Source organism: Telopea speciosissima, chromosome 9 (assembly GCF_018873765.1).
Source record: "Telopea speciosissima isolate NSW1024214 ecotype Mountain lineage chromosome 9, Tspe_v1, whole genome shotgun sequence".
In the NCBI taxonomy this organism is placed as follows: domain Eukaryota; kingdom Viridiplantae; phylum Streptophyta; class Magnoliopsida; order Proteales; family Proteaceae; genus Telopea; species Telopea speciosissima.
This window is the reverse complement of record NC_057924.1, coordinates 62719523-62738039: the sequence shown is the minus strand read 5'-3', so window position 1 is coordinate 62738039 and position 18517 is coordinate 62719523. Positions and strand designations below refer to the sequence as shown.

The following is an 18517-nucleotide window of genomic DNA, read 5'->3' as shown; positions in this document are numbered from 1 at the left end:
TGGAAGCAGAACTTTCATTCCCAAAGACAAGCCCAACAACCCCCTGCACAGACCCACAAAGCAATGTAAAAAACAAAAAATAGAAGAATGACCATATATTTGATAAAAGTTTTATTAACTGAAACTGAAATGGCTTATCTATAAGAGGAAAAGACAAGGAGAACAAAGACGAAACTTGCCGTAATTCCACTCATTGTAGGCTTCAGGTTCTGCTTTTGGATTCCTGATCCTCTGGATTGTCCGGATCTTCCAGCCTGCAGCCTCAAGGCCCCTCCTATGATACTCATTGATTGTTCCATCGACAAGTATCACCAAGTCCCTGGTTGAACCGACCATGCGAATACTCTGGGCTGCAGCAATGGCACCACAGACATAAACATGAGCTGAATGCAAAATTGTAGCATATGCTTCCTGATGCTTTGTTCCTGTGTAAACCCGCCCTTTGACCTTGCGTGGAACTGCAAGTTCGCATGACCCAACAGGGAGCTGAAGCTTCTCTCTCAATGTACCCAAGTTTGGCTTATATAGCCATGCATTCCCTTCACGTACTACAAGCTCCTTGCAACTGAAGAGGTTTGGGATTGGGAAGCATTCAGTCACAAAGAGCACATACACAGGATGGTAGGCTTTAGCAGAGGCTGCAAATGCAATCGAGCAACATCTCTTGACCAGTTCCCCAACCTGCGGCAGGGAAGCTTGACAGCAATGAGATCAAGCCGTGGCTTTTTAGGAACCTTGGGTTCAGGTAGAGGGACAAATGGGAACTTCTGATTCTTCTTCTTCATCTATCCACTCCGGGTATAAGATCTCCCAAGTGACATTCTTCTTGACATAATTCAGGCTTACAACAACATGCTCAGCCCAAGGTAAGAATTGCTTGCAGTGATCAATCTCACTGTCATTGAAGTTTAATAGTCCTATTCCCTGAACTCCATTTTTGTCAGTCAGTCCCCCAATGGTTTTTGAGATCTGATCCCAGTTAACATCTATAGTAAAATATAAGCTGTTGAATGGAATCACTTTCCTACAAACAACTAATTAAATAAATTATGTTATTGTAGCTATAGTAAGCAGGTTAGTTTATAAAAGATATTGCTCTCCTGACAAAGGTATTAGAGAGATTAAACACAATAACACATAAACCAGCAGCATTCATGCAACATTGTTCAAAACCATACATGAAACTCTCAAGAAATCCAACCAACATTCATCTATACCACTTAGTTCTCTTCTTCACAAATATTAGTTTCTCTGCTCATCTCTTTTGGATGGACGATAAAAATAAATAAAGAAACAGAGACTCTTACATGGTTTTTTACCCATTAGTCCATTACCCTACAAATTTTTGGCTTTTTATCTATTTCATTTTCTTTCTCAGCAATATCATGGTTTAATGTCTGCAGCATTCTATAAGTTGTTTCCTTTTTACACTAGCCACTAGGCATTATCACTCCCTTTTGAGTTACAGAGACCGATAAGTCTGAATTCCTTCATCTTGTTACCTCCACAACATTAGGAATCACGGCAATGAAGTAAGGACTTCCCATAGAACAACATCAGCTGAAAATTCCAAACTTAAGATTTCATAGTAGTGAATAATGGCTGGAAATTTTAATTTAAATATAAAAAATAGCCCAACTAGCATATTTACCTTTTTCTTCTCCACATTCAAGGCATCTTGGGCCTCACACTTTCCCCCCTTCTTTAGCTTGCTGGTGAAGTTCTAATCTTCGAGATTCAAAGTCGCAATCTAAGTTGTTATTCTTTTGGAGCAACCAAGCAAAGGGATTGGATATTATGTACTGCATCTTCCTCATTTCTAAGGATGACATAACTAGGGAAACAGAGAAACAAATAAAGTGATAAACAGAACTGAAGTAATGATATTATTATTGCCTTCTCAGACATAATAAGATTGTATAGCCAAAATCCAGCATAAATAATAGCAAGTAGCAACGAGCAACATGGGAAAAAAAAGGGATTACTTCACTGTGAAGAGCAGAAGAAGAAAGGGGAAAAAATTCGTGGGAGAGATGAAGAAGAAGAAGAAGACACACCTACCATGAGAATCTGAGACCACTGGAGGAGGAAGTCCGAGACTAAGGTTGAGTAGAGCTTCAGCCGGAGGAGGAAGAGAATCTCCCCTCAGAGAGAGTGGAGCTTTGAAGAGGAAGAAGTACACACCAGATAGACGAATTCCAAAAGGACCACAACCCTAAGTAGAGGTTGAGCCGTTGGAGGCTTGGAGCCTTCCAAGTTCCAAGAATTCCAAAAACCTTCAGAATTCTCATTTCCTCTTTTTTTGTTTCAAGATAGTTATTTTTTTGGGGGTTAATTAAAGACTTGATGTCTTGACTCTTGATGATCCCATGAATCTCACACATTTATAAAACCTGCACTTCACCAATTAGGAATAACCCATGAAAAAAAAAATTGTAGTTATTTAAATTTTAAAACATAGTTGAAAAACCGGGTTTTTACTGGAGGCGAGTCATCCGAGTCGAGTCAAAAAATTGGAAAACCTGGTCAAGGGCCATGTAGATTGCAAAAATGACAACTTGACAAGATTGGATCATAAATTATCCGAGTTAAATAAGGCTCGGTATTTTTATTCAAGTCATGATAAACTCGACCAAATATCAATAACAACGAGCGAATGAGAGACCAACGACAACGAGGGTCATCAATTTTTCGAGTCATATTTATAAGCATATAGCATTAAAAAATAAAAAATAAAACTTAAACTCATCTTGACTAGGTTTGACAAGGCCGAGTCACAAGGTTTTTTCCAAAAGACGAGTTGAGTTAAATAAGACTCAATTTTCCAACTATATGTTAAAAAACAATACAAAAAAGAAAACACATAAGTACGAGAAGCCAAGAATCGAGATCTTGACTGGGTTTGACAAGGCCGAGTCACAAGGTTTTTTTCAAAAGACGAGTCACAAGGTTTTTTCCAAAAGACGAGTTGAGTTAAACTCATCTTGACTGGGTTTGACAAGGCCGAGTCACAAGGTTTTTCCCAAAAGACGAGTTGAGTTAAATAAGACTCAATTTTCCAACTATATGTAAAAAAACAATACAAAAAGGAAAACACATAAGTACGAGAAGCTGAGAATCGAGATCTTTAGTCTACACGACGACACCTAGACAACAACCTCGTCTAAGGTCAATTCATAACCATATTTTGGTTTAACTCTAGTGCTCTATTATAGGGCTATACCCCATCAAGGCATCAACTAGGGCTGCTACATCAGGGGACTACAGGGAAAGTAAGATATAGATGTTATAGAAGCAAAGAGCGAGAGTAAGATAGAACGTAACTTCTAGTCTTCTCTGTTGGTTCAATAATGGTTGACACTTGACAAGCTCACCATATCCAATTATCCACCAATGAACCAATTATAAGTGACCTAACTCGGTAATTTATGTTGGGCTCGAACAAAATCACCAATTCAAGGGAATTAGACTAACCCTACACCGGGTCCAAGTCAAAACCTAGTCACTCAGTAGTCAGTACTAGTTGACAAGGCCTGCAATCATAAATAACATTATGCTTTAAAATTTAAATGTACAAAAAAAAGAAAAAGGGAAGTAGTTCTCTGTCTGGGAGTGTGGCCTACGTCAGCACTCCCATGTGTCTATCTCTCTCTTCCTCAATATAAGGGGCCAGAGATGTCTTTTCACATGGGGAGGAGAGAGATAGACTCATGGGAGTGCTGGCATAGGCCGCACTCCGGACAGAAAACTTTTTCACAAAAAAAAAAAAAAAAGGAAAGAAAAAGAAAATAAAGAAATAAATCAATATACAACTCACTCATTCTTTGAATTTATTTTTGTGAGAAACTCAGTGAGTCACAACTCACTAAACTAAAAAGGTGAAATAAACACAACTCTCTTACCCATAATAAAAAATAAAAATAAAAAGAAATAAATAAACACAACTCAACTCACATCTCACATGAAAAAATGAAAAAATAGAGGTCGTTAGATGACTCAAAGTCTCAAATCCCTAATCCTAAATCCCACACTTGGAAAATAGGAACGGAGGAACTACGAACCCTAGCCCATTTCCCTTCTTCTCAACCCACGGTGAAGCTCCCGCTCCCATTTCCCTTCTCCTCAACCCACGGTGAAGCTCCCGCTCCCATTTCCCTTCTTTTCAACCCACGGTGAAGCTCCCGCTGTCCGTCACTGGTGTTTGCAAGAGGCGTGCAAGTGTCTTCAGCCAAAGGTAAGGCTCCTCTTCGTCACTCTGCCCCTCTTCTTCCTCACATGATATCGTGTTTCTTGTTGAACTTCTTCTTTTGGTTTCTCTGTAGCTCTGCTTTTCTAGTTTTTTTTTTTTTTTTTGGGCAAATTTAACGGACACCCCCTATAACTATTCGAAAAGCACAGATTCCCCTTATATTATATTTTTATTTCAATTTAGTCCACTCCGTTAGGTCTGTGCAATTAAGTGACTGTTAATTCTTTTATAATGGTGAAATTACCTTTACCATAGGATGAACTTCCTATTATACCCTTAAGGTTAAATCCCCAATATCCCAAATACAAATCAGCAACATCGGTGGTGGGAGCAGACTTTCTCGCAGCGTTCGAGATCAAAGAAAATTTCCAGATTATATCATGCTTTTAAGTTTATTACGGGCAAAACTATTCATGGCTGATTCCATTAAAAAAAATTTGGCAAAACCCTTATCGAAGGCTGAAGAAAAAATCACTAAAGAAACAGAGTGAATCCAATGGAAAAGATTCATTAATCGGTCTAATAGGGCGCAACCACACACCACCGTGAGGAAAATCCCAAGCTTGAAAATATCCAACTCCAAGTTATCTGGAACTCAGAAAATGTTCACGGGTTTTGAGTCAGAATCATTGTAACGGAGGAACCCACCAACACATCACAATGACATAAAAAAGGGGGAAAAAATGAAAAAGTAGTAGTGCTGTAGCTTTATCTTTCTCAGCTTCTCCAGAGCCCAAAGAAATATGAAAATTTCCAACTTTTTCCCTTCGTTTCATCGTTTTCTTCCTCTCCTCTCTTTTCCAACTCAAATCCATCGTCGACTTGCAACCCAAATCCCTCTCTGCAACTCAAAGACCTGTTCCATCGTCGTTCTGCAACCCAAAATTGTTTGGTTTTCAGACATAAAACCTAAAATGGTTATATTCAAAATCGATTTGAACTGTAACCTTAACAAATCCCAGTCTTCTTCCTTCGACGTTCTGAACCATCGCAACCGCTCCAAAATCCCCAGTCGTATTCACCGTCGCAGAGAAGAAGGGACCGATGGAGTCTGAAGCACCGTGAAATCAACCGTGGATTCCACTGAGAGAATTGAACTCGGAAGAAAAATAGTCTTTTAAGCTCTAATCGATCTTCTCAACAATCAACGCTGGAGTAATAATTGTAGAAATCTGAAATCAGTGGCGGTTGGAGAGACAATGGTGGCCGGTAATGAGGAAGTTCGATTTGGGAAGATGATGGAATCTTAGTAATTTTTATTTAAATTACTAAGAGGGTAAAACTGTCATTTTATCTTTAGGGGTAATCTTGCTTAACGTCAGGGGGAAGGTTGCCATTTTGACAAAATTTAGGGTGTGCTTGCCATTTCGAATAGTTACAAGGGGTGTCCGTGAAATTTGCCTTTTTTTTTATGAAACAACATCAAAGTGAAGTGTACTCACACACACCAGCCCCAATGCTTTTCCTGTTTTTGGTCACTAGGTAGTAGGTACTTGGGAGACTGATAAAGACTTGGCTGACCTTGTGATTGCAAATTTGAAGGCTCACTTTCTGAAGAAGCCACTGCTGTCACCTGTGGTCTGATTTTTTGAGGATTGACTCAAAAAATTACTGTTCAGCCATTGAAGCTCAAACAGATTACTAATCTTATGGGAATGATTTCAAGGATGTATGGAATTTTCTTTTCCCTTCTGGTGAAAATTTAGACTTGTTGAATAAAGTATAAACTGAAAGGATTCACGTTAAAGCATGACCTAATTTAATTTAAACTTCTGGTTTTATTGTCATTCCCTAATTGCTTGTCATTCTTCTTTGAATGTTACATTGGTTATGTCCTAACAGTTGTTGTTATAACTAAAGAAATTACGTTTATCAAACTTCCGTTTTCATGCATTTAAGTTATAAAATTGTTAGTCTACAAGATTCATATTCTAAGTATCTAAGAGAGATGTTTGCATCTTAAGATTATATTGACAACCAACCAAAGTTGTAAATCAGGTATTGAAAGAGTGGATTTATTATGAGAGAAAAAACTCAAGGGATAAACCTAAAGTGAAATGCAAGTGCATGTGATTGTTGTTGAGATTGAAAAAGTTTAGAAACTCCTAACACATAATTTGCTTTTGTTTTTGTTGTATTCTGCTACATTCTTTCTTTTGATTGCAACACTCAATGAAAATCTATTGCACTGGATCAGGTTATAGGTTAAGTATATTTATGAACATCTCAAGCTCAACACCATATATCAAAGTACTTACAAATGTATATTCTTTTAAATTTGTACAGATGTCGATGATGGAAGAAAACGTCGGCTCAAATCCAACAACTCAGCCAAGCTCAAATCCAATAACTCAGCCCAATGAGTCAGTTCCTGTTTCGTCTGAGGTATCATCTAATCCAAAAGGAGGACCAACCAGTGTTTGGAATCATTTTAGTAAAATTATACCTCCTGCTGGTTCAAGAGTTAAAAAATGTGCTTGCAATTATTGTCACAAAGAATTTGGATGTGCTTCTGAACATGGTACAAGTGCATTGAAACGCCACTTGGATAGATGTGTTATATATCCATATAGTCAAAAGGACAAGAAACAAAGGCTATTGACTTTTGGAGTTGATGACAGTAATGGTAAGAACATCACCACTTTAACATCTTGGAAGTTTGACCAAGAATTTTGTAGAAAGCAGCTTGCCCGTATGATTATTGTGGATGAACTTCCTTTTAAATTTGTAGAGCGGGATGGTTTTAAAAGATTTTTACAGGCTGTGCAACCAAGGTTCAATCTTTTGTCACATACCACTGTGGCAAAAGATTGTTATGCATTGTATGTAGAGGAGAAAAAGAAGTTGAAGAATATGTTCAGGGTAAGTAATCAACGGGTTTGCATTACTACAGACATGTGGACCTCAATCCAAAACCTTGGTTACATGTGCATAACAGCCCATTACATTGACCAAGATTGGAAGTTACAAAAGAGGGTTATTAGCTTTTGTGTTGTCCCATCACCTCACACTGGTGAAGTCATTGGCAATGTTCTTGAATTATGTCTGTTAGATTGGGGTCTAGAGAAATTATGTACTATTACTGTGGATAATGCATGTAACAATGATGTGGCTATTAGGAATTTGAAGAGGAGATTGACCAAGAAAAATGGGTTGTTGTTAAATGGGGATTACTTTCATGTGAGATGTTGTGCGCATGTGTTGAATTTAATTGTTAAGGAAGGTCTGAAATTTTGTGGGGATTCCATAAGTAAAGTCCGTTCTGTAGTGAGATATGTAAGGAGCTCACCTGCAAGATCACAACAGTTTAAGTTGTGTTGTGAGCAAGAAAAGATTCAATCTAAGAAAACCTTATGTTTAGATGTTCCTACTCGTTGGCACTCTACATATCTCATGTTACAAACGGCTTTAGAGTTTCAAAAGGCTTTTGAATGCTTAGAAGATAGAGACTCTAGCTTTGTAATGGATTGCAAGGATATGGTTCCAAGTGAACAAGACTGGGAAAAGGCAAAAGGTCTATGCCGTTTATTAGTGGTTTTTTACAATGCCACTAATAGAATGTCTGGGTCTCTTTATATCACATCAAATGCTTATTTCTCAGAAGTTTATGCAATTGAATCATTGTTGCTGGAGTGGTCAGGAAGTGAAGATCCCATGTGTCATGTAATGGCATTGGCCATGATGGAAAAGTTTAAAAAGTATTGGGATAGCACTGATAAAGTTAATATCTTCTTGATTATTGCTGTTGTTCTTGATCCTCGTTCTAAGTTATTATTTTTGGAAATTTGTTATTCTGAAATATATTCTCAATCTGAGGTTGAAATGAAGATTGGAAATGTTAGGAATGTCATGAACCAGCTCTTTAAGTACTACCAATCATGTGAGTCATCTCCTAGTGCAGTGGAAAATGTTTCAACTTCAACACCTTCTGATTCCTCATCAAAAACTTCTGGTATAGATATTGAAAGCAAAATGCGTCAAAAAATGAAAACCAAGGTGGGTTTAGAAATTGGAACGGAGTTAGATCGTTATTTGTTGGAAAGTGTTGTAGATGAAAATAACGGAGCTAAGTTCGACATCTTGAATTGGTGGAAGGTTAATAGCTCAAGATTTGTCATTCTTAGTAAGATGGCTCGAGATATTTTACCAATTCCTATTTCCACTGTAGCTTCAGAGTCAGCATTTAGCACTAGTGGTCGGATTCTAGACCAATTCCGTAGTTCATTGACACCACGGATTGTAGAGTCCTTAGTGTGTGCACAGGATTGGCTACGACAGGCACCAACACCTATTGATGTCGAAGAAAGCTTGGATGACCTTGAGAATATTGTACTAGGTAACAAGCTTTCAAATTGTCAATTTTCATCTAATTACATGTATTATGAATTGGATTGTCTTACTAATTTTTAAATTGTATTAATTATATATTCAGATCATATTGAAGATAATGCTATTACAGGTTTCATTTAAAGCATGGTGTTGCATGCTTTCCTATTTTACATTTTCAGGTAAGGCATGAGTAGGAGTTTTATTACTAAGCCTTTCATCTTTGAGTGGGTGACCACCAATACTTGCTTGTTGCTTTTCTTTAACTTACTTTTGTTGGGTTTTGTATAGGTGGACTGTTTTTTGTTTCTAGTTGCGGGTTTGTGGTTGAATGTTGGCTTCAAGATGTTGAATGACTTTTGAAGATGTATCCCCTTCCCATGCATTCTCTTTTGATGGATGAAAAGAATGATATTTTTTTTCAATGGGGTTGGGGGCTTGTGAAGACCAAGGGAGTACTCTTTCCCATTTGAAGAAGAATTGTTTTGAGTCAAGTTTGACATCTTTTGTATGCAATCTACCTAGAAATATAGTTTTATTGTTGGAGATATTACCTTTATGGAACTTTTTTAATATGTGAAAACTAGATCACAAAGAGCAGTTTTTTTTTTACTTTTGTTTTATTTACTGTGGACAAGTAAATTTGATATTAGTTAGATTTGTGGTGAATGCTTTGATTATTTTAGAATTATGGTTATTAGTTTATTAACTGTGGATAGGAAAGCATTTGGTTGAGATATCTTTGGGGAGCTGTATTAGCTACTTTAGTGATGCATTGGAGGGGTTAGTGATGCATTGGAGGTCTGAGAATGTTTTGGAATTGGATTTTTTTAGCATAAGTTCATTTCTGTCTTCCCTGTCTTTTAGTTCATAATTTTCAGGTGTTGTGCTTCTGGCATAAGTTTTTCCCTGTCTTTTAGTTCATAGTTCATAATTTTAGAGTGTTGTGCTTCTCCACAAGACTGAATAATTTTTTCTAAACTGATGGAAACTCCTTGTTCTCCTTTCTGTTTGTTTATCAAGTTTTTTTTGGTAATAATAATTGAATCAGGTTACAGTCTTAATCTATAGACATAGACAGGGTCAGGGTCAGGGTCAGCCCGGCCCTGGACGGCGAAACAGGGTTAGGGCCAATCAGGGCCAACCTGGCCCGACCCTGCCCAATCAGGGTCAATCAGGGCGGGCTTGAGTTGGGCTTGGCCCTATCAGGGTCAAGGTTAGGGTCAGGAGGGCGGGTTTGGGCCTAGATAAGGGGACTCTGGGTTGGGTTGGGGTTTCAAAAAGCCCAACACAACCCGACCCTGTTGCAGCCCTAGTACCACCACCTCCAACACCGGCATCGCCACTTGTACCATCACCACCGCCATCGACACCACTGCCACTACCACCGCCACCACTACCTCCATCGCCGCCGCCACCACCACCTCCTCCACCGCCAACACTTCCACCTTTGCCACCGCCACCACTACCACCACCACCTTTCACCACTATCGCCACTGCTACCACTTCCACTAACGCCGCCGCGAAATTTTTTGGTATTTTTAGAATTCTACATAAGTTCTAGAAACAAAAATGATTTTGCATAACAAACGCATTTCTATTTCTTTTCTAGCCAAGAAATAGAAATTATTAGGCATTATCAAACATGTATTTTTGCCCAGAAATATGGCCCAGTAATAGAAATACAAAAAAGTCACTTCTGAAATAAAATCATGTCACAGAAGCAAAAGTGTTATCATGTAGGCCCCAGGTAAATTGAAATCGGACTAAGGATTATTTAATTACGATAAAATACCTTGCTTGAGACAACAAAGATAGCTTCCAATTTACTTGTTTTGACGAAGACGAAGGAATTTTTATTTTTTATTTTGCCACTGTTTGTCTTATTTTTGTCGGACATTCGCAGTCTTGGCTCTGCGTCGAATCAAGTCTTCGTTTCTTTCTTCTTACTCGTATTTGCTCTTGACACAACCCTTTGCTTATCCTTGTTGGATCATTTAGGGACTCTTTTTTATTCTCTAGGCCTTTTTTATTGTTGTTGTTGCCACTCCTCTTTTGTCTAAACCTCTGCTGGATGTTTTCTCCCTCTGGTTGTACACCTGTGTTTGGTGGTAAAGGCGGTAATTTGGTGAAATTTGTGGAAATGTTTCCTCGTTTTGCTGCTTGGTTCGGATATTGGGATAAATATACTTTGATGTTTGGTGTTTTTTGTGGAGATGTTCCCTTGTTTTGTTGCTATGTCGATTTTGGCTCTGTCGACTTCTCAATCTTCAATCTCATCGATTTTCTTCTCTCCTCTTCTGGACTGGTTTACTCTATTTTCTTTTTACTTTGCTTTACCTAGTTTTCTGGATTTCCACGGTTCCTATTCGTCTGGTATGCCTTTTTTTGGAGGAAACTGGTTCACTGAACCCCAATCGAGCTTTCCTTTACCCTCTTTCCTATTAGTCTCTTTTTTCTCCTGTGCATTTTTTATTTTTATCCTTTCTTCTGCTCTGTCTGTTTTATTTTTACTTACTAAAGCCTTGCTCAATTCTTTCCATCCCCGTAAAAAATCTTAAGTGTGTTTTTTCTCTTCTCTGTACTTCTGTCTATCTTCTCAATCCTTTCTGCATTTTTTTCAGGTATTTTTTTGTTTTGTGTGTGGAGTCTTTCTTGTGTCTTATCTGATACTTCGGTTGCTTTCTCCCTCACCAATAGAGCAACCATGTCCAACTGATGATGAAGGAAGAAATTGATCGAAATAACTGATTGTATGAAAAGGGATCCTTCAGCTTGCTTATTAGCAACTAATACATTCAATGGATTGAATGGCTACATCATTCACGAAGACAAAACTGTTTATGCGTTTCTAAGAAGGTTTTTTATGGAGAAGAAAATCTATGAACAAAATAAAAGGGATAAAAGATTGTCTAAAACGCAAGTATTAAGATGCTCTACTCTCGCACATTTAGCCATATTATGAGCTACACTTATCCTATACCTACTCTGTTTAATCACAGACACCTTAGAAAATAGCTTAAGTCCAAATTTACTGTCCAAGAGAATAGTAAAAAGCTTCCATGACCAAGCTCCTATACATTCGCCCATCCATTCAATCAAAGCCTCGCAATCAATCCAAAGAACAACATTTGTGGCCCCCAATTCTCTTGCTTTTTGAAGCCGTAGGAGCGTTCCCTTAGCTTCAGCTTCTTGAGCGCTCCCTGCTCAACCAAAGTCCGTAATAATATTTACACAAGTTTTCTCACAAACAATAATCGAAGCCCATCATGTTTCATATGTTTCTTCAATAAAGTTTCCATCACATATTACTATGTAAGCACCAAGGTCAAGCAGGTAGCTCATGGTATTCAATAATGCTTAAGGGTTGAAAAATGGGAATAAGGAGGTCAACGTATGTTTAAAGCAAATTCAAGTGAGCAATCCATCTATTAACATTATTCATAATCCAATAAGGATTAGGACAACATTTAGATCTTTAAATAGTGGTTCCTAATAGTCCATAAGAAGTAGCATGTCATGGGAACAGTAGAAAAAAATAACATACGATCTTTCTTTGGCAGAATTGATGAAGAGATCAAGTTTTCAAACAAATTTTGGAGAGATGTTGCTTGGAGGAATTCAGTTCTTATACCCAGTAATCCTGTTGCCTAGATTCTCTTGGAAAAAAAGACAACAAAAAAAAGGTGCCAATCTTTTTTTAAGGGGAAAAACACATTTAGCATCAACATTAGGAAAGTGACAGCTTATTTTTAGTAGATAGGCCATCCTTAAATAAATTTCATATAAATAATTTAAATTTTGAATGCATTTTGGACTTCCATAGGATGATCAAATACTTGAAGGACCTCTCAGAGAGGGCACCACTAGATGCTCTCTAGAATTATTCCAAGGTTGCATGGAGAGAAGACAAGCGAGTCTTAATAGTTAAGACTCAAGACTCCATTCTTGGTAAATGAACAAAATAGAAAATCATCATGAGAAGTCAAGGCTAAAGAAATCTTAACAATTTGAGAGAAAATGGAGTTAATTAAAGAAATATTCTTGTTCCTTCCCACAATCAAGTTGCCACCCTCTCCAATGAAGGAATAAGACGCATATTGCTACCAATATATATTGTAGCCAATCGAGGAATCCAAGGGTCATTTCAGATGTCAATGGAAGTTCTAGAACCCATCTTCCAACAAACCGATTCTTTTAGTTTTGGAATAATATGAGAAATAATATTCTACACCCAAGAGCCCTTCTTGAGCTTAGTATTCAAAGTGAGAGGGTTGGAATTAGGAAAGTACTTAGTTTTAAGATTTCGACACCATAAAAGAAGCATGGAAACAATCGTCATCCAAAACGGAGTAATAAGGCTTGATTATATACAATATTTAATCTAAAACCTAATCCCCCTTCCTTTTTTGGTTTACAAATATCAAATGAAGAAATTAGAGAGATTTTTTTGCACTCCTGAGACTCCCATAGTCCAAATGACTGATAGCATCTAATTTGGAGCATATGGTTTTTGGGAACCAAAAAGTAAGACATCAAGGGCTTGCATGATAACACTTTTGTTTTTCTGTTTCTCTGTTTTTTTGTTCTTGGAAATGAACCGGGACAAAAAAGTTACTGAGAAATGGAAAAAAAGAAACTCCAATTTGATGCTTCTCTGTCCAAAAAATAAAAAGAAGAAATAAGGGGGGAGTTGCTCTTTAATGAGCACATGATTAATTTGATGGGCAAAGCAGTAATTTCATGTTCAAAATAAAACACCACCTTCAATGCAATTTCAATCACCACTACCACCACCTCCAACACCGGCATCGCCACCTGTACCACCACCACCGCCATCGACACCACTGCCACTACCTCCACCGTTGCCGCCGCCACCACCTCCTCCACCGCCACCACTACCACCACCACCTCCACCACCACCTTCACCAGTATCGCCACTGCTACCACATCCACTAACACCGCCACGAATTTTTTTGGTATTTTTTAAATTTTACATAAGTTCTAGAAACATAAATGATTGTGCATAACAAACACGGTTCTGTTTCTTTTCTAGCCAAGAAATATAAATTATTAGGCATTATCAAACATGTATTTTTGCCCAGAAATATGGCCCAGTAATAGAAATACAAAAAAGTCACTTCTGAAATAAAATCATGTCACAGAAACAAAAGTGTTATCATGCAGGCCCTAGGTAAATTGTAACCGGACTAAGGATTATTTAATTATGATAAAATACCTTGCTTGAGACAACAAAGATAGCTTCCAATTTACTTGTTTTGACAAAGACGAAGGAAATTTTTTTATTTTATTTTGACACTGTTTGTCTTATTTTTGTTGGACATTCGTAGTCTTGGTTCTGCGTCGAATCAAGTCTTCGTTTCTTTCTTCTTACTCGTATTTGCTCTTGACACAACCCTTTGCTTATCCTTGTTGGACCATTTAGGGCATCTTTTTTATTCTCTAGGCCTTTTTTATTGTTGTTGTTGTCACTCCTCTTTTTTCTAAACCTCTGCTGGATGTTTTCTCCCTCTGGTTGTACCCCTGTGTCTGGTGGTAAAGGCGGTAATTTGGTGAAATTTGTGGAAATGTTTCATCGTTTTGCTGCTTGGTTCGGATATTGGGATAATTATACTTTGATGTTTGGTGTTTTTTGTGGAGATGTTCCCTCATTTTGTTGCTATGCCGATTTTGGCTCTGTCTACTTCTCAATCTTCAATCTCATCGACTTTCTTCTCTCCTCTTCTGGACTGGTTTACTCTCTTTTCTTTTTACTTTGCTTTACCTGGTTTTCTGAATTTCCATGGTTCCTATTCGTCTGGTATGCCCTTTTTTGGAGGAAGCTGGTTCGCTGAACCCCAATCGAGCTTTCCTTTACCCTCTTTCCTATTAAGCAATCGCCATCCAAAACAGAGTAATAAAGCTTGATTGTATACAATATTTAATCTAAAACCTAATCCCCCTTCCTTTTTAGGTTTACAACTATCAAATTAATAAATTAGAGAGGTTTTTCTGCTCTCCTGAGACTCTCATAATCAAAATTGACTATGATAGCATCTAATTTAGAGCAGATGGTTTTAGGGAACAAAAAAGCAAGACATCAGGTAGATTGGAACCAGACTAAGGACTTATTTAATTACGATAAAATGCCTTGCTTGAGACAACAAAGATAGCTTTCAATTTACTTACTTGTTTTGAATTCTATTGATTTTTTGATTATAGAATGCAAGTGCCTGCCTTTGACACAAGAGATCAACAACGAAGAGCCCTAATAAAGAGTTTTGAAACCCTTACTTTCATCAAAATCATCTGTGAACAATTTTCTATTTGAAATATTGTTGACATTTTTCACCCATGATTACCCCTTTATTCCACCTCCATCTTTACCCTCAATTCCGTCGGATTTTTGTCCTCTAAGGTTCCCTCATCGATACGGTTGTGAGGTTCTCTTTAGGGATGTTCGACACGTGTCAGAGAGAAATCCAACGGCACGATGGTGATTCCCAAACAACGAGTGACTCTCTCTCTCTCCTCTCTCCACTCTTTCCTCAAAACCAGTCTCTTCTCTCTCCACTCTATCCTCAAAACCAATCTCTTCTCTCTCCTCTCTCCACGTTTGCTGCAACTCTCACGTCTCTCTCCTCTCTCCACTCTCCTCAACAAAGAAACAGAAAAGCAGAGCAGAAGAAAATTTCTGAAACTGTTCTACACTTCTACCCATTTCAGAAGGTAGATTAGACATGCATGAACACTAACCAAAAAGAGAGTATAAAGAAACGAACAAAAAAATACATAGAAAAAGAGCACAAAGATAAATTACCGATTGACTGAAGTTGAAAGTCGAAACAGAACCAAAAATGAGGTAATCTTGAAAAATGAACAGGAAGAGCAGAGAGAGAGGAGAGGGACGAGAGAGAGGAGAGGGACGAGAGGAGAGAGACGTGAGAGTTGCAGCAAACGTGGAGAGAGGAGAGAGAAGAGAGTGGTTTTGAGGAAAGAGTGGAGAGAGGGGAGAGAGAAGAGAGTCACTCGTTGTTTGGGAATCACCATTGTGCCGTTGGATTTCTCTCTGACACGTGTCGAACATCCCTAAAGAGAACCTCACAACAGTATGGGTGAGGGAACCTTAGAGGAAAAAAATCCGCCCAAACTAACATAGAGTTTTGAGAATCACCAAGATTTGGATTTGGATTCCGGATCAAATCGGGTGACACCAATTCCAATTCGAATCATGAGATTCGGTTTCACCCTGATCCGATTCCGTTAATAGGTGATTTGGACGGGATCTGGCTCTCCTTCAATCGTGGCGGAAGCTGGAGGGTCTAGCCCAGCAAAAACAGGGGGAAGTTCATTTCAAAGGGACCCACTTGGGAGTGGGTCCCACCTGTGAAATGACCAAAACCCCCCTTTTTTATTTGAGTTGGAGGATCCAACCCAACAAAAACAAGGGGTGTTTGGGTCATTTCCAGGTCCCCTTAAATGACCAAACACCCCCTGCGCTGGATCCTCCAGCTTCCGCCACATCTGGAAGAGAGCGGAATACGGTGGCAAGCACCCCAAACATTAAGTTTCAAATTTCAAAACTTCAATCAATTCCAAACACCCGGAATCCGGATTTACCCTATAACCAATTTGAACTTTACCATCAGCAATGCGGCAGTTGATCCTCCCTGATCCCACTAGAACTAGTCCTGTACTCCTGTCTACATGTGACATCAAATCTGCCGCCACCGTGCATCGACCGGTAATGGCCGTTGCTTGTGTTCCTCCTCTTTCTGATCTCTCTCACCTCTGAGACCAAAGTATCTATGGCTTCATCTTCTGTTCGATCATGGAGGACAGCCTTCCTCACCTTGAGAGACGAAACCCTAACTTCTCCCCCTCGGACTTCCCTCTCTTCCCTCCTTCAACACCTCATCTTCTCTCAATCCGGGACTCTTATCTCTGCCTCTCCTGACCTCCCTCCTCACGAGGTAAAAAACCTAAGTTTTATCCATTACACTTGGATTTCTCCATTTCTGTCAATTCATTTATGGGATGTATTAGTTAAATTGCGATGCTTAATGTCTTAGGTTATGTCGGATGTGATGTTTCTGGTGGAATTGGTCGGGACTAGTTCAGAGGGTGAAGATGCTGGCACAACTTTTGTTCACATATCCCACTTGGTATTAGCTTGTTCATGCTTCGGTTCTTATGATTGTTTACTGTATGGTCGAGTCCATAATGGGTGTTTATAAGTGTATAACTGAGATACATGTTGGTACAGATCCATGAAGTGAGTCGGCATGTTTCTCTGGAAATGAATTCGTCTTCTTGGGCTACTATGATGACCTTTCTTGGAAAGGTTGTGGAGTTCTACCTTGGCAAAGCTGATAAAAGGAAGGCCTTTACAGGGAATTCGGCTAGTCTTAAACCCATAATGGAGATTTTAGAGATACTAAGGTCACCTTTTGACATTGATTTATCGATTGTGTCAATGCTATGTGTGAATTATGGTTCTTTTCTTAATGGGGCAGTCTCCTTTGTTGTAGGACTACTACATACTTGTTATGACTTGTGGTTATCTTTCTAAAAGTAAATGGTAACTTTGGATAATCAATTCTAGATAGTTATTTATAAATTAAAAAAAAGAAGAAAATTTGTGCTGTATGGACTTCAAATCTTTTTCTATCCAAATTCATGCAAGATAGTTGCTATACAATCTACCTGGCCTGTTTGCTGGCACTGGATTAGCATACCATACTGATTATAAGATCTTCCTTGTAAAAATGATTTGCTAAAGTCCTTCTATTTGTTTAGTTTGATATGTATTCATCAATTTCTACTCTAGTTGACCTGTCTATCATTGGTGGTTATAAACAGACTGTCTCTAGTTTTGCTGATGTCTATCATTTCTTCTAAACATCTTTCCTGAAACTCTCTACAGACATTTTTCCAATGGATACGGAAGAAACTGTTTACCATCTGATACTGCAGTCTTAGTCAAACTCCTCCTCCATATTGTTACATGCTCTCATGATGAGTTGGTTAGGTCATCTTATTCGAGTGTCAATAAGCAGTTTTCTGCTGATACTGGAACAATAATCTTCAAATACAGCAATTTGTGGGAAACTCAGACAGTTGCCTTGACTATGATTGGTGAAGCATTCTCAAGGGTTGGATCTTTTGTTCCAGTTGAGATGTGGCAATCAACAATTGAGGTGTGTGTACCATTCTGTTTCTTTAATGATATTTAATTAAGGGAAATGACGCAAGTATCTGTTGTCAACTAGATTCTGAGAAAAGTGATGGATGCCTTAGCATCTAAGGGTTTACCTGTGGAAGACCATGCCATGAACAGGTACTGTTCTTTACATAGGCCAGACAATAAATGACGACCAGGACCTTCTGTGATTCTGTTTTACTTCCCTTTGGCAGGTTTTATACCTCTGTTTTGCATTGTTTGCATTTAGTTCTTTCTGATCCAAAAGGTTCTTTCTCAGAGCATGTAAGTTCATAACTTATTTTTTTTTATCAAGTTCCTTAATGTGTCCGCAGTTGTCTGAACTTTTGAGTTCACAATATTGCAGGTGGCAAGTATTGTAGCTGCATTGCGGGTGTTCTTCCTATATGGCCTCTCCAATAGATCCCTGTCAGTTTGTCCAGATAGGAAAAAGGAGTTGGGTTCTCAGACACTGAAGCCAAAATTTTCAGGATCTGCAAAAATAGAACATGGTCCATATAGGCCCCCCCACCTGCGGAAAAGGGAAATCATTAAAATGCAGCCACGGAGAGTGTGGGATTTTCAAAGTTCATCAGATCAGGAATCTTCTGGAGTTGATTTTACGTCCTCAGATTCAGAGCATAGTGATACCGATGGATCTTTAAAAGAAGTGGACTACTTTCGCAGCTCTAAGGCTAGAATAGCTGCAATGCTTTGTGTACAGGTAGGGTTAAATTTTT

General features: G+C 38.5%; 1 protein-coding gene across 2 annotated transcripts in view; it reads left to right on the top strand.

Annotated features, from left to right (window-relative positions):
- The first annotated feature begins 16290 nt into the window (after positions 1-16290).
- Positions 16291-18517, top strand: part of LOC122638570 (HEAT repeat-containing protein 6) — a 44169-nt gene continuing 41942 nt past the window's right edge. For both annotated transcript variants that reach the window (XR_006329480.1, XM_043831428.1), the window contains exons 1-7: positions 16291-16548; positions 16648-16740; positions 16842-17017; positions 17502-17775; positions 17848-17915; positions 17993-18062; positions 18145-18501. Coding sequence is in view for 1 of the 2 variants with exons in the window: in XM_043831428.1 (XP_043687363.1) it covers positions 16384-16548; positions 16648-16740; positions 16842-17017; positions 17502-17775; positions 17848-17915; positions 17993-18062; positions 18145-18501 (1203 nt within the window). In the remaining variant the exon portion in view is untranslated. The remainder of the gene's footprint in view (positions 16549-16647; positions 16741-16841; positions 17018-17501; positions 17776-17847; positions 17916-17992; positions 18063-18144; positions 18502-18517) is intronic.